This window comes from Myotis yumanensis, unplaced genomic scaffold (assembly GCF_028538775.1).
Source record: "Myotis yumanensis isolate MYYU_CA2020_CCGP unplaced genomic scaffold, mMyoYum1.0.hap1 SCAF_15, whole genome shotgun sequence".
NCBI lineage: Eukaryota > Metazoa > Chordata > Mammalia > Chiroptera > Vespertilionidae > Myotis > Myotis yumanensis.
The window spans coordinates 24,724,411-24,743,667 of record NW_027223766.1 but is presented as its reverse complement, the minus strand read 5'-3'; the positions used below and the strand labels follow the sequence as shown (position 1 = coordinate 24,743,667).

Here is a 19,257-nt window from a genome sequence, read left to right as displayed (position 1 = left end):
TCAAAAATTCTTCCTTAAATCAGTCTGCAATAGTACTTTTGCCAGCTCATCGGAAGGAACAGTGGCTAATAGGTATGGTCCCCTGTGCTAAGCTGGGTCCCAGTGTCATTCTCATGGCACAGGTAAGGAACCTGAAGGTCAGAGAGACCTTCAAGTAGTAAAAGGTGGAACAAGCCAGGGTGGGGAATCGGACTGTCTGAGCCCACAACCTGGAGGCTACAGCCACACTAGCCCCTTCCTTATGGTCTCTCCTCCAGGGTCTCTGGGACCTATCTCTCTCCTTTCCACGTTGTTAACTTACCCCACTAGGTCCTCTATAATCTGTTTCTCTCAGACACCTTGCCCTCTGTCTCTCCATTGAAAAGGTTGTGAGTGAGCACCCTCCCACTTCCTACTTGGGTGCTCCTCGCCTTTGTTCCTTAGAATCCAGCCACAGACTCTCACCACCGTCCCTCGGAACCTGATGTCTACTCGATGGCATGTTGTGAATGCCACATGGTCTGTTTCATTCACATCCCTATCTCCAGTGTCCACAGCAGTGCCCGGCACATGGGAGGCACTTGACTGCTACTTGCCGAATGATTGCATTCCCTTCCTGAGCTATTATATACTCTACAAATTCTTGGCTGTTTTTCCCTAGGGTCTCTGCTTCCCTGTTGGTAAACTTTAAATTCACAGGAGCAATACATTCTTCCTCAGACTTGTGGGAGATAAACTTAAAATTCATCCGATGATTTGCTGCTGGCAGAAGGAGAAGGAAATGGAGAGTTGCTGCTTCCCGTCACTGTTAGGTTTTGCCTCAATGACCGTTTAGAATCTACTAGAAGGTAATTACTGATTCACTGGGTCTAGTACACATTCCCACAACAACATCATTCCTTTTCTTTCTTTTAAGATTTTTTAAAATTGATTTTTAGAGAGAGGGGAAAGGAGAGGGAGAGAGAGAGAGAGAGATCAATGTGTGAGAAGCATTGTCTTTTGCATGACAACCCCCCCCCTCCCTCTGGGGGTGGAGCTGGCAACCCGAGCATGTGCCCTGACCAGGAATCAAACCATCAAACCGGCAACCTTTTGGTGCACTGGATGATGCCCAGCCAACTGAGCCACTCTGGCCAGGGTCACATCACTGTTTTTCTTTTCATGTTTCAGCATCAGCCAGATGCTCTCTGTCCCCTTGACCCACAGCAGCACTCTCCCTTGACCTTCCTGTAGAGCTGGTATCATCCACAAACGCCTCTTCCGCTGTCACAAGGCAGTCATGAGAAGTCCCACACAACCTTCTGACACCAGAAGCCATTATTTACCACCGTGTTCAAGCTTTTAATTCTTGTTTTTATTCCTATTAGTATGAAGTCTTTCCTGCATCATATGCATTTTTCTCTTTCTACTGTATTATTCTTAACAACATACACATATATTGCGATTTCTTCTATCTTAAAAAAAAAAAAGCGCTCTCTCGATCCTGCTCACCCTTCCAGCTATCACCACATCTTAAACCTCCTGAAATAAGCCGTCAACACCGTCTCCAGTGTCTTCTCATTCTGTTCTGAACCCTGCCAATCACTTTACCAAAACTCTTCTTTTTGAAGTCAACAATAAAGTCCACCATTCTAAACCCTTGCTCGCCTTTTCCTTTGAGCACCTGTACTTATCATACTAGACATTTTTTATTTATTTAACTTATTCATTGCCATATATGTGAGCTCCACATATAGTTCATTTTGGTCACTGCCTGGGACATAGTAGATGCTCAGTAAACACTAGTGGCACTTCCTGCATCGAGATCCTATGTCTGTATAAACATGTTTAAGCGTGTCCCGATAGGGGTCCCTTCCCTTGAGGGTGGAGATTGTAGGAAGTTGTCTGTGTCACATTCAGGGGGTCTTCATGGTCGGAAGGATTTGTGCCCCTCTGTAGGCAAGCCCAGAGGTGGGCTCAGGCTTCTTCAAGACAGTCTGATTTTTATAGAATCGGGTGATGACTGGGTTGTTATTTTTCTGTAGTCTCATTTCCTTAGGAAGACATTAGCATAACTATTTTTCACGAAGGAGGGTGTCGTCAAATGTGGATAGCCCCTTAGAGAATCTTACCAAACAAAGAGCTTCCATTGTCACCGCCACAAGTTGGATTTATGGGGCCTATTATTTTATGTTTCATGAATGCCTGCTTCTCACAGAGTTTTCAGAACATCTTCCTGCCTTTTACTCCTCCTCACTGTTTTATCCTCTGGCACAGCACGTACTGCTAATACAGTTTCTCCCAGCAGGGCACACAGGTTCTGCCCTGGCAGCAGGAAGGAGGTTTTGTTATGAAAGCAGCCTGGGGACCTGGCATCCTATGGGCGAGAGGTGGTGAGGAGGGCACGAGCAGGTGTTTTTTCCTCCCTTCCTTTCTGGCTCATGTCCACATGGCCCCTCTTCCCAGCCACAGAGATATCCATGGCGGTAGCAGCAGTCCAAGGGCACAGCTTTGGGAGGCAGACAGGCCTGAGGTTGACAGCAAGCTCCTTCCACTCACTAGCTGCAGGGAAGTCTCTTAAACCTTTCGAGCCCTAGTTTCCCCCTCTGCTAAGTGGGATAAATGATACCTGTCGGCGAGGCTGATGGATACAAGGTGCCCGTCCCGTCTGGCATGAGGTCTGGCAGGGGAAGGCACACGGTAACCGGTGCTGCTGCATTTCTCAGACCCACAGGATTGTGCACAGAATCTTGAGAGATCACAAAGCACAAAATATCAACAACCATCTTTTGCCACAAGCAAAAGTATTCTCTTTTATGTTAAAAAAAATTAGGAAAAATGCCATTTCTCACTAAACAAACAGAAGAAATACTCAAGACTGAAGGGGGGAAACTATTTCTAAAAGCTAAGTCCCTTTTTTCACTTTGGATGAGTCATTTTTCTTTAGTAAACAGGAATAAGAAGCTTAAACATGAATCAAGATGAGCAGATAGTATCATTTTAAAGTGAAAGCATCAAGGAACAGAGTAGAAAAGTACATTGTACTAGGATGGGTACTGCGGGCAGAGGGTGCAGATCCAATGAAAGACTTGTTGTGTCCATCTAGCAATGTCTGTAGTTTTTCATTCCAAGCATTTATCAGATTGCTTTTTTACTGTGGATCTCCAGTGGTCAGAACCCTTAGCGGCCTATGAGGTGAGCTAGCTTTGTTTGGGCAGCAAGAGTAGGAAGGTGGGGAAGTAAGCAAAGCCTTTTGGTAGTTTTAACTTTTTATTCTTTTAAGCTGAGCAAAGACACATCCTGAACTGGACAGATGTCAGACGAGGGTTCCTACAGGAGATTCTGAACTCTTCTGTCCACCGGCATCAGCTGCTGGGCCGGGGCGGAAGAGAGCCAGGAGGGGGCAGGGATCACCACCGCTCTCATAATAAAGACCACAGAGAAGTACCAGGGAGGAAGGCCAGAAAGGAGGAGTGGACATCAACCGAGAAATCAGAAAAAGCTTCCCAGTGTGTTTGGGGAGTTTCTCCAGCTGCAAAGACACTGGTCAAGGTCTGGCCCAGGAGGGCAGGGGTTCCAGGGCAGGGAGCAGAAGATGGAGGTAGAGAATGGAGAGGACCTGTGAATGGAGACCCGGATGCCTCCCTCGATCACCGGTGTCTCCCTGTCCCTCCTAACCCTGTGCCTGCCTCCAGACACAGCTGGACACGCCGCCTGCTGCTTTAAGTTTGAGCGAGCTCACAGGCAAGGTGGAGTGCACTTATGAGTCATTCCCAGCTCCTTGTCACTTGGACCCAAAAATAGTTTTTCAGGTGCAAATTGTGGCAAAGCCTTACCTGTACCACTCTCAGCTTGAAAATGATTCATGTCAGATGGGTTAAGTGCGAAAGATTAAAATACGTGCTGGAGACATAGGTGTCTGTCAACTCCGTGTCTTATTTTGAAACTTATTATTTGCCCCACCATTCAGTCTGAGTCCTGAAAAATGGAAAAAGACTGTTTGTCTTTTCTGAGCACACTTGAGGCAAAGAACTAATCGTTCTAACAATTGATGTGCTAAGAGCTATTCAAGAGATGGAAAATAATTCCAGGTGTTCCTGGCAAATGAGACCAACAGTATTTATTTTTTTCTAGTGAACCTACTGGTTCTGCTTTAAAATTCTACCTTGTATTGATTTCTCTTTGCACCAGATTTGTGTTCTGAGTACAATTCAGTGCCGATATGTTCATCAAGTTGAGAATAAGCAGTTTCTGTGCATGCGTTTACACCATGCTCTCCGATCAACAGGAGGCACGTGCAGTGCTATTTCAAGTTCAAAGCTTGTTTTCTGGCATCTTTACCAAGCCTTCACAATATAAAATGATGTGCTGGGTCTTCTGAGTGCTTAGCATTTTAGTTAACTCCATGTGCGGGTCTGTGATATGCATGGCTGGGGGCTTAGTACATATAGCAATTAAAAATCATGTGATTCCCTGCTCTCCAAATGCCCTGTGGAGTAAGACAGATTGAAACCACAGTCTTACATTGTCTTATTGCTCTTTTTAATAATCATTATTTTCGTCAAAGTTCAACTAACTTTGGTACATCTGCAGCCAGTAGTATCAGGAAAGAAAGCTGAATTAATAGAACACAATTTGTAAGCATCTTCCTTGAATGCTTGTGCATTGACGCTGTTAGCAAGGAGCATGGTTATTTGCTATAACAAGCTAAATGATTTCTTCCTCTTCCTTATGGGAGAACCTGGTACTAAGCAGTCAATGGCCAAAAGAGTAGATTTTAGGAACTAAAATATAATTAGTGTGGATTCCTGAGCCATAATATTTAAGTATAAAGCATTTAAAAATACATTATACAAATCTCATTAAGAGTTGAAGGAATAATGGGACATGGTGAGGTAGGCCAAGGTATACTTGTGCAGACAGGAGGGTGAAGCCCATAGCACAGGAGCTGAATAGCTTAGACAACTTTCTTAGTGTCTTTGGACATCAATTTCCTCACCTGCGAAGTTTAGATAATAATACCTGCTGCTTTAGAGATATTGGTGGGATTGAATTTAAAAACCTCTGAAATGCATTAGTATGGTTCTGGGGGCATCATATATGCTTAATAAGAAATGGTCATATTAACAGGTAATTTGTAAACAATTTATATAGCAATTTACCTACTGTATTCACAATGAACATGGTTCATTCTCCAAAACAATGCTCTTTACTTTTCCTTCTTGTCAAGTTTAAGTATTTCACACTTTTACTTTAGTACACTTTAATATTTATTTTAGAGCATATCTTATTCTTTGCCCCAAGGCTGTCCACTAGAAGTTAAAAATATTTGCAGAACTAAATGTTCTGTCTCTATTGCCATCCTAACCTTTTTTATTGTATGTGCTATGCAGTTGCCTTAGAGTATACATTCACACAGTTAAAGGAGAAAGCAATATGCAAAGTGCAGATGCTCAAAATCGGTGTTGCTGGGAGAACTAGACTCAGGGTCTCCAGATCTGCACAGCCCCGGGTTCTGGGCAGGGCTGGGCGGGTGCCACTCACAAGTACTTACCTTCTTACTTATATAAGGTGGATCAGACCACTTCCTAAAGGTGTAACTGTGAGTATGGATGGGTGGTGAGTGTGAGCTCCCAGCACACGTTTCCATAAACTCCATGAATTGCTTCTAGAGTTCATAATCCTTGAGTTCCTTGCGATGTAATTACTGCCACCGGGAAGGTGCTCCTGGTCCCTCTAACTGGGAGAACCAGCTAACACTTCGATTCAGGTAACTAGTGAGTCTTCTAAAACCTGTGATTTAAGTGTATTGGCTTATGACAAAGACGATGATCTCTTGAACTCCATGTTGATTTAAAGTTTGGCCATGGCCTCACACGTTCTCATTACTGAACTTGTCCATGTAAAGCTCCCTCTGGGAAAGGACAAATGTGGCCCAAAGTGAGTCACTTTATGTTTGTTTGGGTAAGGCAAGCAGTCCTACTGGATTTTCATTATGAATTCTAGTGGCCCTGCTCTTTAATTACTTTTATTTATTTTCATCAAGCAAATCATTCCATTTCCAAACGACTTGGGCACTGGCTGTGCACAGCATCCATGTTTGTAATCTCAGGTAAAAGGTAGGGCTCCCTCACATTCATTCAAGTCAGCCCTTTCATAGCAACACTTTCTTTACCTTCGGCCAAGGGAAGGTGTTCAACCAGAGCGTGATTTTTTTAAAATGTATTTTATTGTTTTTTTACAGAGAGGAAGGGAGAGGGATAGAGAGTTAGAAACATCGGTGGGAGAGAAACATCGATCAGCTGCCTCCTGCACACCCCCCACTGGGGATGTGCCCGCTACCAAGGCACATGCCCTTGACTGGAATGGAACCTGGGACCCCTGAGTCCGCAGGCTGATGCTCTATCCACTGAGCCAAACCAGTTAGGGCATGATTTTTATTTTTATTTTTATTTTTTGGTCTGATTCTCTACTTCATTTTGAGTGTCTTAAATGAGAGGAAGACATTTTAAGAGAAACCATAACCTTTTTAAATAATGGGTTTACTTACAAAGCACGTGAAACGAGTTTTCTTAAATAATTTTAGAGACACCCTCATGCACTGAGATTTGACCTGCTGTTTTTCTCCGAGCAACTTTAGGTTTGATTTCATTTCCAATAATGGCTTTATTATTTACTGTAGCCTGTTACACTCACATAAGTGTTAGCTTTGAAATTTGCAACCACATATTTTCTTTGTAACTCAAATAAAAATGGGGTCACGTGAGTGACCTTTGAGACAGAAACTGCACAGTCAACCCACTTTGACAGAAATAGTGCACACACTGTCACTTGAGAGTAATGGAATCATTTTAGGACAAAAGATCATTCAGTTACCATAAAGCTTGAAATCTAATGACGGTGATTATCAGTACCAACTGTGGACGCCGGGGACGAAATCTAATAACAGCTTCCCATTTGCTGAGCAAACCTGGTGCCCAGTCCCACACTGAGCACTTGCCATGTGGAACCTCGTGGAATTCTCACATCGGCCCCAGGAAATGTAGGGACCATTGCGGTCAACCATCCATAAATGAGGAAACTGGGGTACACCCAGCTTGAGTGGCTTGCTCAGGGTCTCAGGGCTGTAAGTGGCCGGGCACAGAGAAACCCATTTGACCCTGGGACCTGGCTCTGAACTGAGGAGGGGCACTGAGTCAACAGGCAAACAAACAGAAAACCTGAAGGGAATACTATGGGATGCACTTTATTGTCTGGCCTGGATCCATTAGGGGATAAAGAAGAACAGGGTATCCTCTTTTTCCAGTGCCCTAGGAATTCACTCTGCTGAGTTCTCCTTTCTACCCTGGTTTGAAATCTCAGACAGAACCCATAGCCTCTTCAGCTAGTTGTGAATTATTCAAAGTCCTCAGATCAGTTTCAGGCATGCAAAGAGCCCAGTGCAACATCATGATCAAAACTCCAGCCTCTTCAGTTTAAATGACCTCCTCCCTCTCCCAGCTCAGGCCTGTGTTGGCTTGGAAACCTCTGGAGGAGGGGAGGGGATAGGGAACTTAATAAAGGTTGTTTTTTCCCCCAGCTTTCCCTGCTCTCCCTGTTCTGGCTCTTCTCCCACGCATTAGGTGTCATTTCTAACCTCTCAGGGCCCCGCGTGGGAGTACGAATGTGAGGGGCGGGCAGCTTGTTAAGGGAAAGATGGCATACCTCTCCATACCTCTGACTCCTGTAATCTGGTGTCCCCTGGGCATGGGGGGTTCTTCAGACAGCTTTCTTTTTTTTTTCCCTTTATTGAATAAGATATTACAAATGTGTCCTTATCCCCCCAATGTCTCCTCATCCCCCCAATCCTGCCCTCACCCTCACCCCCTGTTGTCCACATCCATCACTTATGCTTATATGCATGCATACAAGTCCTTTGGTTGATCTTTCCCCCTCACCCCCACCCTCCCCTGCTTTCCCTCCGAGTTTTGAGCATCTGATCGATGCTTCTCTGTCTCTACATTTGTTTTTGTTCATCGGTTTACGTTGTTGATTATAATCCACAAATGAGTGAGAGCATGTGATATTTATCTTTCTCTGACTGACTTATTTCACTTAGCATAATGCTCTCCAGCTCCATCCATGCTGTTGCAAATGGTAGGAGTTCCTTCCTTTTTACAGCAGCATAGTATTCCATTGTGTAGATGTGCCAGAGTTTTTTAATCCATTCATCTGCTGATGGGCACTTAGGCTGATTCTTTGGGGAACTTTCGGATTCCCTGGGGGCAACCACGCATCCCACCGCTAGGGGAAGCTCACAGCCTTTTCCTCGAGGTAAGGGAAAATCTTTGGTGAGAGTTCCCTTTAAGATAACCACTGACCACCTTCCCCCAGGTACATGCTTGGTCCCAGAAAATCCTCACCCCACACTCATGGAAATGCAGTTTCCCCTCTCCTGCATCCTGTGTTTGGAGAGTCCATGGCAGACTCTGCCTTCGAACCTCTCAGGCCTGAGCTATGAGCCAGTCTCCATGTTCCTCAGCTTTAAGGGGTCCCGGAGTTCAAGCTCAGCCTGTTTGAGATGAGGGCAGGCACACTTGGCCACTGCCCTTCACACAGCTCTGAGCGAAGAGCTTAAGGCTGCTCTGATCCTACTCAGCTGAAGCAAAGTTGTCCCCCGGTACCCATTGCTATCTTTGTTGGCCCACCTGACATCAGTGAAAACTCGGGGGGTAAGAACTTGTCCCCCTCCACTCTTCCCTCCAGACTTGTTCGATTCACAGTGCTGCCTGGAGGAGATTGCCCGTGCTTCATTCCCCTGTAGTGCCCTCCCATTACTCAACATAGAATCCAAGTCCATCTTTCCCTTTCCTCACCCTCAGTAGGTTTCTCACTGATGGCCCCTAACACTCTCTGCCAGCCATCATCAGTGCCCTTGAACTGTCTTGAATGTACCATGAACTCCATCGAGAGCTGCCCTGATAATGGGTGCCCTGTCTCCCATGCCTTTAACTCCAGTTCTTCCTCTCGGCATTGTTTTTTCATCTAACTACTGAGAAGTTGTTTACGGGAAGTCCTTTGTGACAATCCTGCCACATTTTCATCAACATTATTTAATGAATAGTCATCAGATGTATTTTGAATCTTCTACTAAAAAACTTTTTGAGTTACTTACACATAATTGCTCAGTTAATAAGTATTAGTCAATTGATTGAACACAGTCCATACTTCAGGAAGCACTCTTATATTTTTAGTGCATTTCTATTACATTTGTAAAGAATTCAAGTTAACATTGTCCTGGGAAACTGCATTTTTACTTGAATGGCCAGGATGTTTCTCTGCTTTGAAATGAAAAAACAAAAACAAAAATAAGCATGAGAGTGACCCCAGTCAAGCTGAACTCTTAGACTGAAGTCAGTAAGCACAAACACTATTAGCCAAAATCAAAAGGCAGCACGGGATGATTTTATTCATATTGTAAATGTCTTGTGATTGGACATGTTAGGAAATTGGAAAATCACTTCTTTGAGAATTCTTGAAATTGCTTCTTTGGTTACTTTGCCTCCAAGAATGTTTAATCTGAACACAATTTCAAGTTCACTGATTCAATACATTTCTTTTCACAGATAAGATCTAGACACTGAGCTGTTAGTTGACTTAGAGTTGAATTAGTCAGACACCCTCTTTCAAACAATATACCACCTTTCCTCTGTCATAACACACATGAGCAATGACCAGTTTTCACTTCTATGGGTGAAGCTGGGGTTGTGTTCAAAACAGGTATTTCTCAGTCTTGTGAGTTGAGAGTAATGATTGTTAGTTAGTGTTCCAAATGGTACCAAAGCCTGCCTGAACATAAGGGCCAGATGGCAAGTCGGGACATTTTGGACTTCTGGTCCTAATATGATGGAATTAGAAAACAGGCCATTTCCCACTTTAATGCCTGTGGATTTTTTTTAAAATACATTTTTATTGATTTCAGAGAGGAAGGGAGAGGGAGAAAGAAATAGATACGTCAATGATGAGAGAGTATCATTGATCAGCTGCCTCCTGCACGCCCCCCACTGGAATTGAGCCCACAACCTGAGCATGTGCCCTTGAGTGGAATCGAACCTGGGACCTTCCAGTCCACAGTCCAATGCTCTATCCACTGAGCCAAACTAGCTAGGGCAATGCCAGTGGATGTTTTATGTTAACTATAGCTCAGCATTCAAAGAACATTTTCCTAAGAACAGCAAGTGCAAGAACCATATACAAAAGTTCAATCCCAGGTGCCATTTTGAAATTGGAAATAACTCACTTCTTGTTAGCTCCCCAGAACCACATGATTTTAGATGGAGAAGGGATCGGGATCTCATCCTAGCACCTCTTGAAGTTCAGAGGTGAGGAGTCAAGGCCGCAGAAGGAGCGGTCTGAGCTCTGTCTCCTGTTGCCCACTGGGCCTTCTTCCTGCTTGCTGGGGGTTTGCTGAGGTCCATGGGCAGAAAGGTGCTGAGTGCGGATGCCAATCCTGTCTTTCACTTGGCCTCTGAGCCTTCTGTTGCTGTTGCTTCCCTGGATGAATTTTGGAAGCTGCAGAGGTCATCAGTGAAGATGCGAGAGAAACATGGCCTGTCCTGGGGACAAACCTCTCTCAAGTGCCCTGGGGGTGATCCAGAGGGTTTTGCCTCCCGAGCCCAGGCTGTGAGCCCCTTAGTGGAGGGGCCCCAGGTCACCTTCCTAGTGAGGGGAGCCCAGGGTGGTAGATGGCAGACCCAGAGGATGTGCAGAGAGATCACGGCTCCTCTTCTGGCATGTCATTCCAGATACGTTCAAAGAAACAATTTCACTTCATCTTCATAAGAGGAGGTGGTTTTTTAAAACTACATTAAAGTATTATAATGGAACCACGCAATTAAAGAAAATCATTATGTAGGAATTGCCTTGGGGCTTCTCAAATCTCGCACAGGAAAATATTTTTACTAGAACAAACCCTTTTGCAGATTACAAAAACCGTCTCTAATGAAACATGACAATGGGTGTATTTAGAGATTAAGAGTTTCAAAAGATGATAAGGAGAAATACCAGCCCCCCTCCCCCCTGTTATTAATAGACACTTCATTTTCTTACCACGACAGCAGATGTTTTATAGTTAATATCCTTTACTTATTTTGTAAATTAGTTTTTTGACTTATTAGATGAATACATTACTCTCTTAATAGTCCTTATTATAACTAAAGAAGCTAAAAAGGTCTTAGCCAGTTACTTTCAAATGCTGATGCATTCATAAGTGTTCTCTGGCAGCAGTATGGAGAAAGAGAGTTGTGCCCAGGACTGCAGAGGTAAATGCAAGTAGAAAAACTCCCTATAGATACATATTGGTTGGGGGGGGGGGGGGGGGCGGGTAATCAAGTTCAGAAAACCATGAATTAGTTCCAGGAATGCTTAGCTATTATACAAGTTCACTATACAGTAACGTTTTAGGTATGGCTGACATCTTAAGAGCTTGTTCTTCTGATTTGAGGGGGGGGAGGGGGAAAGAAGTGGGGAGGAGGAAATACATTCCACAAAGAAACTTAATTTCTGCTCATTAAGTGTGAAAAATGATGGAGTATTTAAATTCAAACTACTTCTATAGTTAATCTAGAAGTATTTCTAGGTGTTTTTTTATTATTATTAAAAAAATAAGCTTGAACTTCATGAGCATTCTTGGTTTCCAGGAGAAAGCATTTTCAAATATATTGATTGGCGAACATAAGATAACAGAAACATTGATTTCTAAAAGATTTTCCATCTTCACTGCCAATCCCACTTCTGCCCATCGTTTTAGTTTCTGAAGAGTGAAGCAGTGCTTGTTTCAAGTGTTAATTGAGAGGTGGGTAGTAAGAAGTCAGAAGTTTTGCTTCATTGCGAATGAGACATAACTCGCCTGTGCTGCAGTGTAAACCACTTAGGGACTCCTAGGAACCCAGCGGCGTTTAATGAACTGGGAACTGGGCTTTGCTAAACCAGCATTTCCACATTCGTCTAGCATTTCCTGGGTTTTGACATAAGCAATACCAACCCGGCGTGAGCAGAGGCGGTTCCCACCAATGGGGAGGCAGCTGGAAGCGTCCGCGCGCGCGTGGGAAATGTCAGCAGCTTTCTCCCAGACGCCGGACCCTGCCTGCGGTGCTCGGGGGAGAGGCTGGCCCCGGGGCAGCGGTGCGTTCTGTGACCCGGGAATCGCCTCCCAGAACCGGCGGGCGCCGGGGCCGGCGGGGGGCCGGCGGAGGCGGGGCACCCGCCACGGGGCTCCGGGTTGCTACAGCCGTGATGTCACTCGCCCATCCTAACCCGTGGTTGGTTGTTTTGTGTTTCAGCTCTGCCTGCAGTTGCACACAAAGACCTGGAGGAGGAAACTCCCACGTCCTCGAGGAGAAGAAAGGAGGCGGCGAAGCAGATTAAAGGAACTTGTGGCTCGTGGCCCTTTTGCACCAGGGCTGCCTGGACCTGGACCGGGGGAAAGTGAGTGTAAAGCCACAGTGCGGTGCATGGGCTGTGAGATGAGGCGCTGCCGCCGCCGCTGCTGCCGCTGCCGCTACTGCTGACACTCAGGTTCCCGGGTCCGTCCGCTGCCCTTTGTGCTTCGTGTACATGTGTCTATTCAGCGCATCCGGAGGCGCCCAGCAGAGAATCCAACACGGCCGCCGGGGAGAGACCACCCACCATGCCCACGGAGACCCTACAGACAGGTAGCATGGTGAAGCCGGTCAGCCCCGCGGGCACCTTCACCTCGGCGGTGCCCCTGCGCATCCTCAACAAGGGGCCCGACTACTTCCGCAGGCAGGCGGAGCCGAACCCCAAAAGACTCAGCGCCGTGGAGAGGCTGGAGGCCGACAAGGCCAAGTATGTCAAGAGCCAGGAGGTCATCAACGCCAAGCAGGAGCCCGTGAAGCCGGCCGTGCTGGCCAAGCCCCCCGTGTGCCCCGGCGCCAAGCGCGCGCTGGGCAGCCCCACGCTCCGAGTGTTCGGGCCCAACGCCAAGACCGAGAGCAGCGTGCACAGGGAGACCCTGAAGCTCGAGATCCTGAAGAACATCATCAACAGCTCGGAAGGCTCCAGCTCCGGCTCCGGGCACAAGCACAGCTCCCGCAACTGGCCTCCGCACCGGCCCGACGCCACCGACCTGCACCGACACTCCTTCGCCGAGTCCCTGAAGGTCTACCCGACGCAGGGCCGGGGCAGCCCGCAGGAGAGCAGCTCCCACGTGGGCAGGAGGCTGCTGGAGCAGACCGCCGAGTCCTTCCTGCACGTCTCCCACAGCTCCTCGGACATCCGCAAAGTGACCAGTGTGAAGCCCCTGAAGGCGATCCCCTGCAGTAGTTCCGCCCCTCCCCTGCCTCCCAAACCCAAGGTTGCAGCCATCGCCCCCATGAAGTCCCCTGACGCCGACCAGGCCGAGCCAGCCTGCGGAGTCAGCCGGAGACCCTCCCTCCAGCGGTCCAAGTCGGACTTGAGTGACAGGTACTTCCGCGTGGACGCAGACGTGGAGAGGTTCTTCAACTACTGCGGACTGGACCCCGAGGAGCTGGAAAACCTGGGCATGGAAAACTTTGCCAGGGCTAATTCTGACATCATATCCCTCAACTTCCGCAGTGCAAGCATGATCAGCTCGGACTGTGAACAGTCGCAGGACAGTAACAGTGACCTTAGAAACGAGGACAGTGCCAACGACCGGGTGCCATACGGCATTTCTGCGATCGAAAGGAATGCCAGGATCATCAAGTGGTTATATAGCATCAAACAAGCTAGAGAGTCCCAGAAGGTCTCCCACGTGTAAGAGACACTGCGCGTGTGCGAAGGAGGGAGGGGGTGGGTCTCTTGTCTGTGCATCCGCCGTTGTGAAGGTCGTGAGGTCTCCTTGAAGTGTCGTGAGCTTCTCCACTCTCTTTGTGTTGCTTGTTGTGCAATGTTTTCAAGTTGCATGCCTGTCAACATGGGGACTGACCTGGCGTCCCGGTCAACCATCGCTGCAGAGCCTGGCTGAACACACGTCACCTGCCAAAAAGTTTCAGGCCAGAATCGGATTAGGGCTTTCATCTCAAGCAGAACTGTTTACACCCGAAAACGGTATACAACTTCTTCAATATTTATGTGGTTCTTGTGTTTTATATCCCGCGCTATTGTGTCTTAATTAAAAGTTTTATCAACTGGCTTTTAAGTTGAGAGGAGCATCTTTTTGAAACAAAAAGCCACTTTGTCTACGTGTGACACCAAAAACACGAGGGGAAATAAATGGAACCTGCTAACCAAACTGATAGAGTCACTGACCTAAGATAGAGAACCAGGCTGGGTTTTCTGAGGAAAGAAGGTGGTGAGCCTGATGTTAAGTCCTTACATACTGTAGTTCTCTTGCCCCTTGCTGAAGTAATGGTTGGGGCAGCAATGCTATGTCCTGTGTCCTATTTAGTGTGTAAATAAACATTGGTGACTCTGTGTAATACTGACCCCAAGAAAAGACAATCAGATACAATGAAGGTGATTATATCTAGGAGGTTGAATGTCCGGGGTTTCGTTGATATCCTTCTGATTTGGGTTGGTTCAGAAGTTTCTACTATTAATCTTTTGGCAGGAATGGCCACTCTGAAGTTGTTACTCAATGTCTTTAAATTTGGGGGGGTTTATTTTTGGTCAATTACTAATGCCACGCTGATTCTCTTCCCTTCCTCCTTCCCTTCCTTTGTTGTTGTTTTATTTGGGAGAGAGGACAAGGGCTTGTGCAGGTCTGTGCTATCTGAAGACACGAACCCACACGGAAATACCAGCCATATTAGTATCGAGCCTCCTATTCAACAGTGGACGCCTTGGGTAGCTGAATCATATCTGAGCAGTGTGGTTGTGTGGTCTAGCCTATGTTATTCGCTCAGGCTCTGGGCCTTTGTTAGAACCCTAGGAAACTAGAAACACGACACTATAGAGTCCCCCCCCCCCCCCCCCATGGTCTCTAGTGCTACATATCAACTCATTCCCTTTCCCCGCCAATAACCTGTCTTCCAGTTAGCTGTCAACCAGCTGACAGTTGTGGTGTGGTAGCAAGAGGTACACATGCAGTGGTCTGCTTCATTGCTCTTGTAGTTATGCTCTGAAATTCAGGAGCACTACCTTAGACTTCATCAGCTAATAAGAAACTTTTTATGGTGTAAATGCTGTAAGACTTTGTACATACTTCAGTTGTTATGAAAACTTGAAGAAAACAAAGGAGAACTTATGCTAATAAATAGCTCTGGTGCAGGCACTAATGGTGGTGGTTTCTCTTTGTACTTTCCTTTGCTCTCTCCATGGAAGTTTAACTTTGCCATGTGAGCCAGAAGCAGATTTTTGATGCTCTTCAAGAAACATTGTTTTATTACGTTATTTTCCCCATATCACAATTATTTAGGACATCAGTGTTCTTAATTGCAGCTCCAGCAATGTGCTTCTGCTTAAATAGTTGCATCAAGGCTCCTAAAATATGTGGCCTCTTTGTTACTTAGTTCACACTTCAGTTATTTTTATCTTTTCTTAAACAACAAGATCTTTTACATCTTCCACTAGACTCTGGAGTTGTAACTATGTATGAATTCTTACAGTGGAGACATACCTTGGAAATTTATAGCCTTGTTCTTATTTTTATAGAGGCCCAACATCATTTAACATGACATGTGTTCATACATTTGTCACTCATTCATTCATTCTTTTTTCAACAGGTCACTTGTCCAGTGAGTCCCTTTTTCAGGCTTCACAATAGACACGTGACTGTTGTGGTCAACAACAGAGTCTCTCAAGGAACTTAGATTTTCACATTTATTTTAAGAGAAATATTCCCCTCGGTGGAAATGTCTTCTCTCCTGTTAGGACATTGAGTATTCAACGAGTATTTATTGAATCAAATTATTTGAAAGTTAACATTGCTTCAAAATTCCATATAATATGTAAATGTAAAAGAAAGTATTATTTAAAACGTCATTTTCAGAAACAGAAATGATGTGATTCCCAGCTATTACTGTACATAAACATTTTCCTTCTGAAAATCAAATTTGGTTCCTTGACTCTCTCTCTCTACTGGTTTTGAATTCTTTCTGCTTCTCTGATTAATTTTCAGTTCCACTAGAACTGTACTTCCCAAAAGAAACATTTTGAAATTCATCTATGAGTGGTGATTATACAGTGCAATTAAGATAATGGGATGAAAATACACACACACACACACATTCCTTCACCATTGGGATAGAAATGTGGCCGTTTAAAATATTTAAGGCTTATTAGCATTTATATATCCATCTTTTTCTGGGGCTATTGAAATACCAAAAATAGATGTTCTTTTTCTAAGAAAACCAGTTTGTTTGGGAGATGAGCATTTCTTTGCTAATTTAATATCTATGCCAATGCTGTTTTAGTCATAAATCCTATTGAATCTTTCAACATTTTGAAACCACATTAAGTTGTATTCCAATGGGGATATAAATCATCCCACTATAATTCAAGCCTAATATTCTGTGGCCTTATTTTTGGTTCCCTTTATAGAAGGCAGGCACTCATTTTCTTTTTGTTCTTGAGATTAAAGTTTCTATAAAGGACTAATTCAAATGCTTAATAGTAAATCCTAAGAGGGAGATGTTTCCTAATGGTGAAGTCTTTTAAGCAAAATGCTTATTTTATTAAAGCATAGAAGTAAGTATGGTGTGTGTGTGTGTGTGTGTGTGTGTGTGTGCGCGCGCGCGCGCGCTGATGATGGTATAAATACAGGGTTGTGATGTAGTTCAGCACACTTTTCCCCCCTCTACAATGCAGAGCGAAATATGATTGCACTGGATGGCCCTGGAAACTGTGGTTTCTTTCTGAAAAAAAAAAACAGCAATTTTTAAGACAATTCTCCCATATGCACCTCCTCTGCCATTGTCTTCCTTCTAACTCTCATCTTCTCTTACCTGAACTATTGTTCCTAGAACTTCCTAACTGGAAGTCTCCCTCCCTCTCAGCCAGGCTCTTCACAGCCCATCTCATGCCAGAGATATCAAAATCAACTCCAATTATGTAAAAATGTCCTCTGTGTAAAAATATCCTCCAGCTTGAGTATTTTGCTGATAGTATAAATCCTAACTTCTTAACAAAGAATGTTGGGCACTTACCTTTCAGACCTCATCTTCTCTGTCCCCTTCAGCCACCCATCCGAGGTGCCAGGCTCCCAGCAAAGGAAGTTTCCATTGGAAACATGTTACCACTGTGTTAATGACTTATTGCTGTGTAGCAAATTTCCTCAACATTCAACAACTTACAACAATAAATGTTTAGTATCTCCGTTTCTGTGGTTCAGGAACCCTGGAGTGGCTTAGCCATATGGTTCTGGCTCAGGATGTCTCATTAGGCTGCAGACACGACATCAGCCGAGGCTGTATAATCTGAAGGCTCGGCTGGGGCTGGAGAATCTAATTTCAAGATGGTTCACTTGGTGTTGGCAAGAATCCTTACAACGTGGCATCTGGCTTCCCCCAGAGAGAGTGACCCACAGGGAAGCAAGGAGGAAGTCAGGATGCCTGTTGTGATCCAGCGTGTTGAAGCACACCCACCCACCACATTCAGTTCATTGAGAAGTGTGTCACCAAATCAGCCTGCACTCGTGGAGGGGAGTTAGACCTCATCTTTTAAAGGAAGGAATATTCAAGAAGGTATGGACATGTTTTGAAATCACCACTGCTGCTAAGGTTTGGTAGTTTTCATTCTGTGAGGAAAGCTTTCTCTTCCCTCCTTGACCTTCAGATCCGTGCTCTTTCAAGATCCGATATAACTATCAACCAGTGAGATTATTTTGAGTTTCTATGTTGCCTTTGCCCTTTTTAAAAAATATATATTTTTATTGATTTCAGAGAGGAAGGGAGAGGGAGAGAGAGATAGAAACATCAACGATGAGAGAGAATCATTGATTGGCTGCCTCCTGCACGCCCCGCACTGGGGGTCGAGCCCACAACCCAGGCATGTGCCCTTGGCTGGAATCGAACCTGGGACCCTTCAGTCTGCAGGCCGATGCTCCATCCACTGAGCCAACCCAGCTAGGGCTGCCTTTGCCCTTTAGGCTAGGTCCGTGGTCAGCAAACCATGGCTCGCGAGCCACATGCGGCTCTTTGGCCCCTTGAGTGTGGGTCTTTCACAAAATACCACGTGTGGGCACGCACCTACAGTGCGAATGAAACTTTGTGGCCCATGCACAGAAGTTGGTATTTTGTGGAAGATCCACACTCAAGGAGCCAAAGAGCCACATGTGGCTCGCGAGCCACGGTTTGCCAAGCCGCAGTTTGCCGACCACTGGGCTAGGTAGCCTAAATGGTGCCTTTGTGAGAATTTTTAAATGGTATGCCTTTCTCAAAAGGTTTTATTTTCTGCCAAGAAAAAAACACACCTGTCCTAGTAAATTTACAAATACCAGAGAATTATGATGTGAACTATGGCCCCAGGGTTGGGCAGTGCATAACACACAGCCCAGAGTAGATAGATGGTCGATACTTAAGTGTTGAGTAAATTTTTTCTAACCTATCACGTTCAAGTCCTGTGCTACTTACACTTGAAATGTTATCACAATGAACCTAAGAGGGTGGTAGTTGACCCATTTTAGAGGTTATGAACTTCAATTTCCAAGGAGATTAAGCCCTTTAACCAAGATCCCAGAGAAAGTAAGGGACAGAATGGCACGTGAACTAAAGTCTCTGAGTCCACCTCTGCCCTCCTGCAGCCCAGCTCACAAGGAGAGGCAGACTGAGTGTTGTACTTAAGAACAGAAGTGCCCTCAAGTTCATCTTCATCTTCATGCTTTTATCTGCTGCCTGCATATATAAACATGTCTCAGTCAGACATTCAGCAATTTCACTCTTACCTAAATGGTAACCAATAAAAGTTAGAAAAAAGACTTCAGCTGTTCTATCAGAAGTCACATACAGCCCATTGAGTTCAAAGAGACAAGGCTATGCATTCTTTCAGTTTTGAAAGTGCTGTGTTTTGAAGCCACATCCTGCCTATTTTGATCAAGGACTTTTAGAAGGGCAAGCGGTAGAGAAGAGTGTCTGGCCACAATTCAATAATCAGGAAACACATTTGGACAATTTGGTGACTCAGCATCACTCCATTCCCCCATCCTTGAGGATTTTCATGGTGTGGTCAGACCAGAAGGTGCACCGGGGAAGGAATAAAAAAAGTAAAGCGTGCTCCAGAGGAACTGAATAGATCCTTAACTCAGGAAGGACACTGCCATATTGAACATGTCACATTTCCCCTTTGTCCTGTGCAATGACAGAGTTCCGTGGGCTTCTGCAGGGCAATCCATGAGCAGAA

General features: G+C 45.2%; 1 protein-coding gene across 6 annotated transcripts in view; it reads left to right on the top strand.

The window, feature by feature from the left end:
• FAM110B (family with sequence similarity 110 member B) overlaps positions 1-15,973 on the top strand; it is a 124,036-nt gene extending 108,063 nt beyond the window's left edge. For all 6 annotated transcript variants that reach the window (XM_070392201.1, XM_070392199.1, XM_070392202.1 and 3 more), the window contains one exon: positions 12,279-15,973. In XM_070392201.1, coding sequence (XP_070248302.1) covers positions 12,626-13,738 — 1,113 coding nt within the window. In that variant the 5' untranslated portion in view covers positions 12,279-12,625 and the 3' untranslated portion in view covers positions 13,739-15,973. The remainder of the gene's footprint in view (positions 1-12,278) is intronic.
• The last annotated feature ends 3,284 nt before the right edge of the window (positions 15,974-19,257 follow it).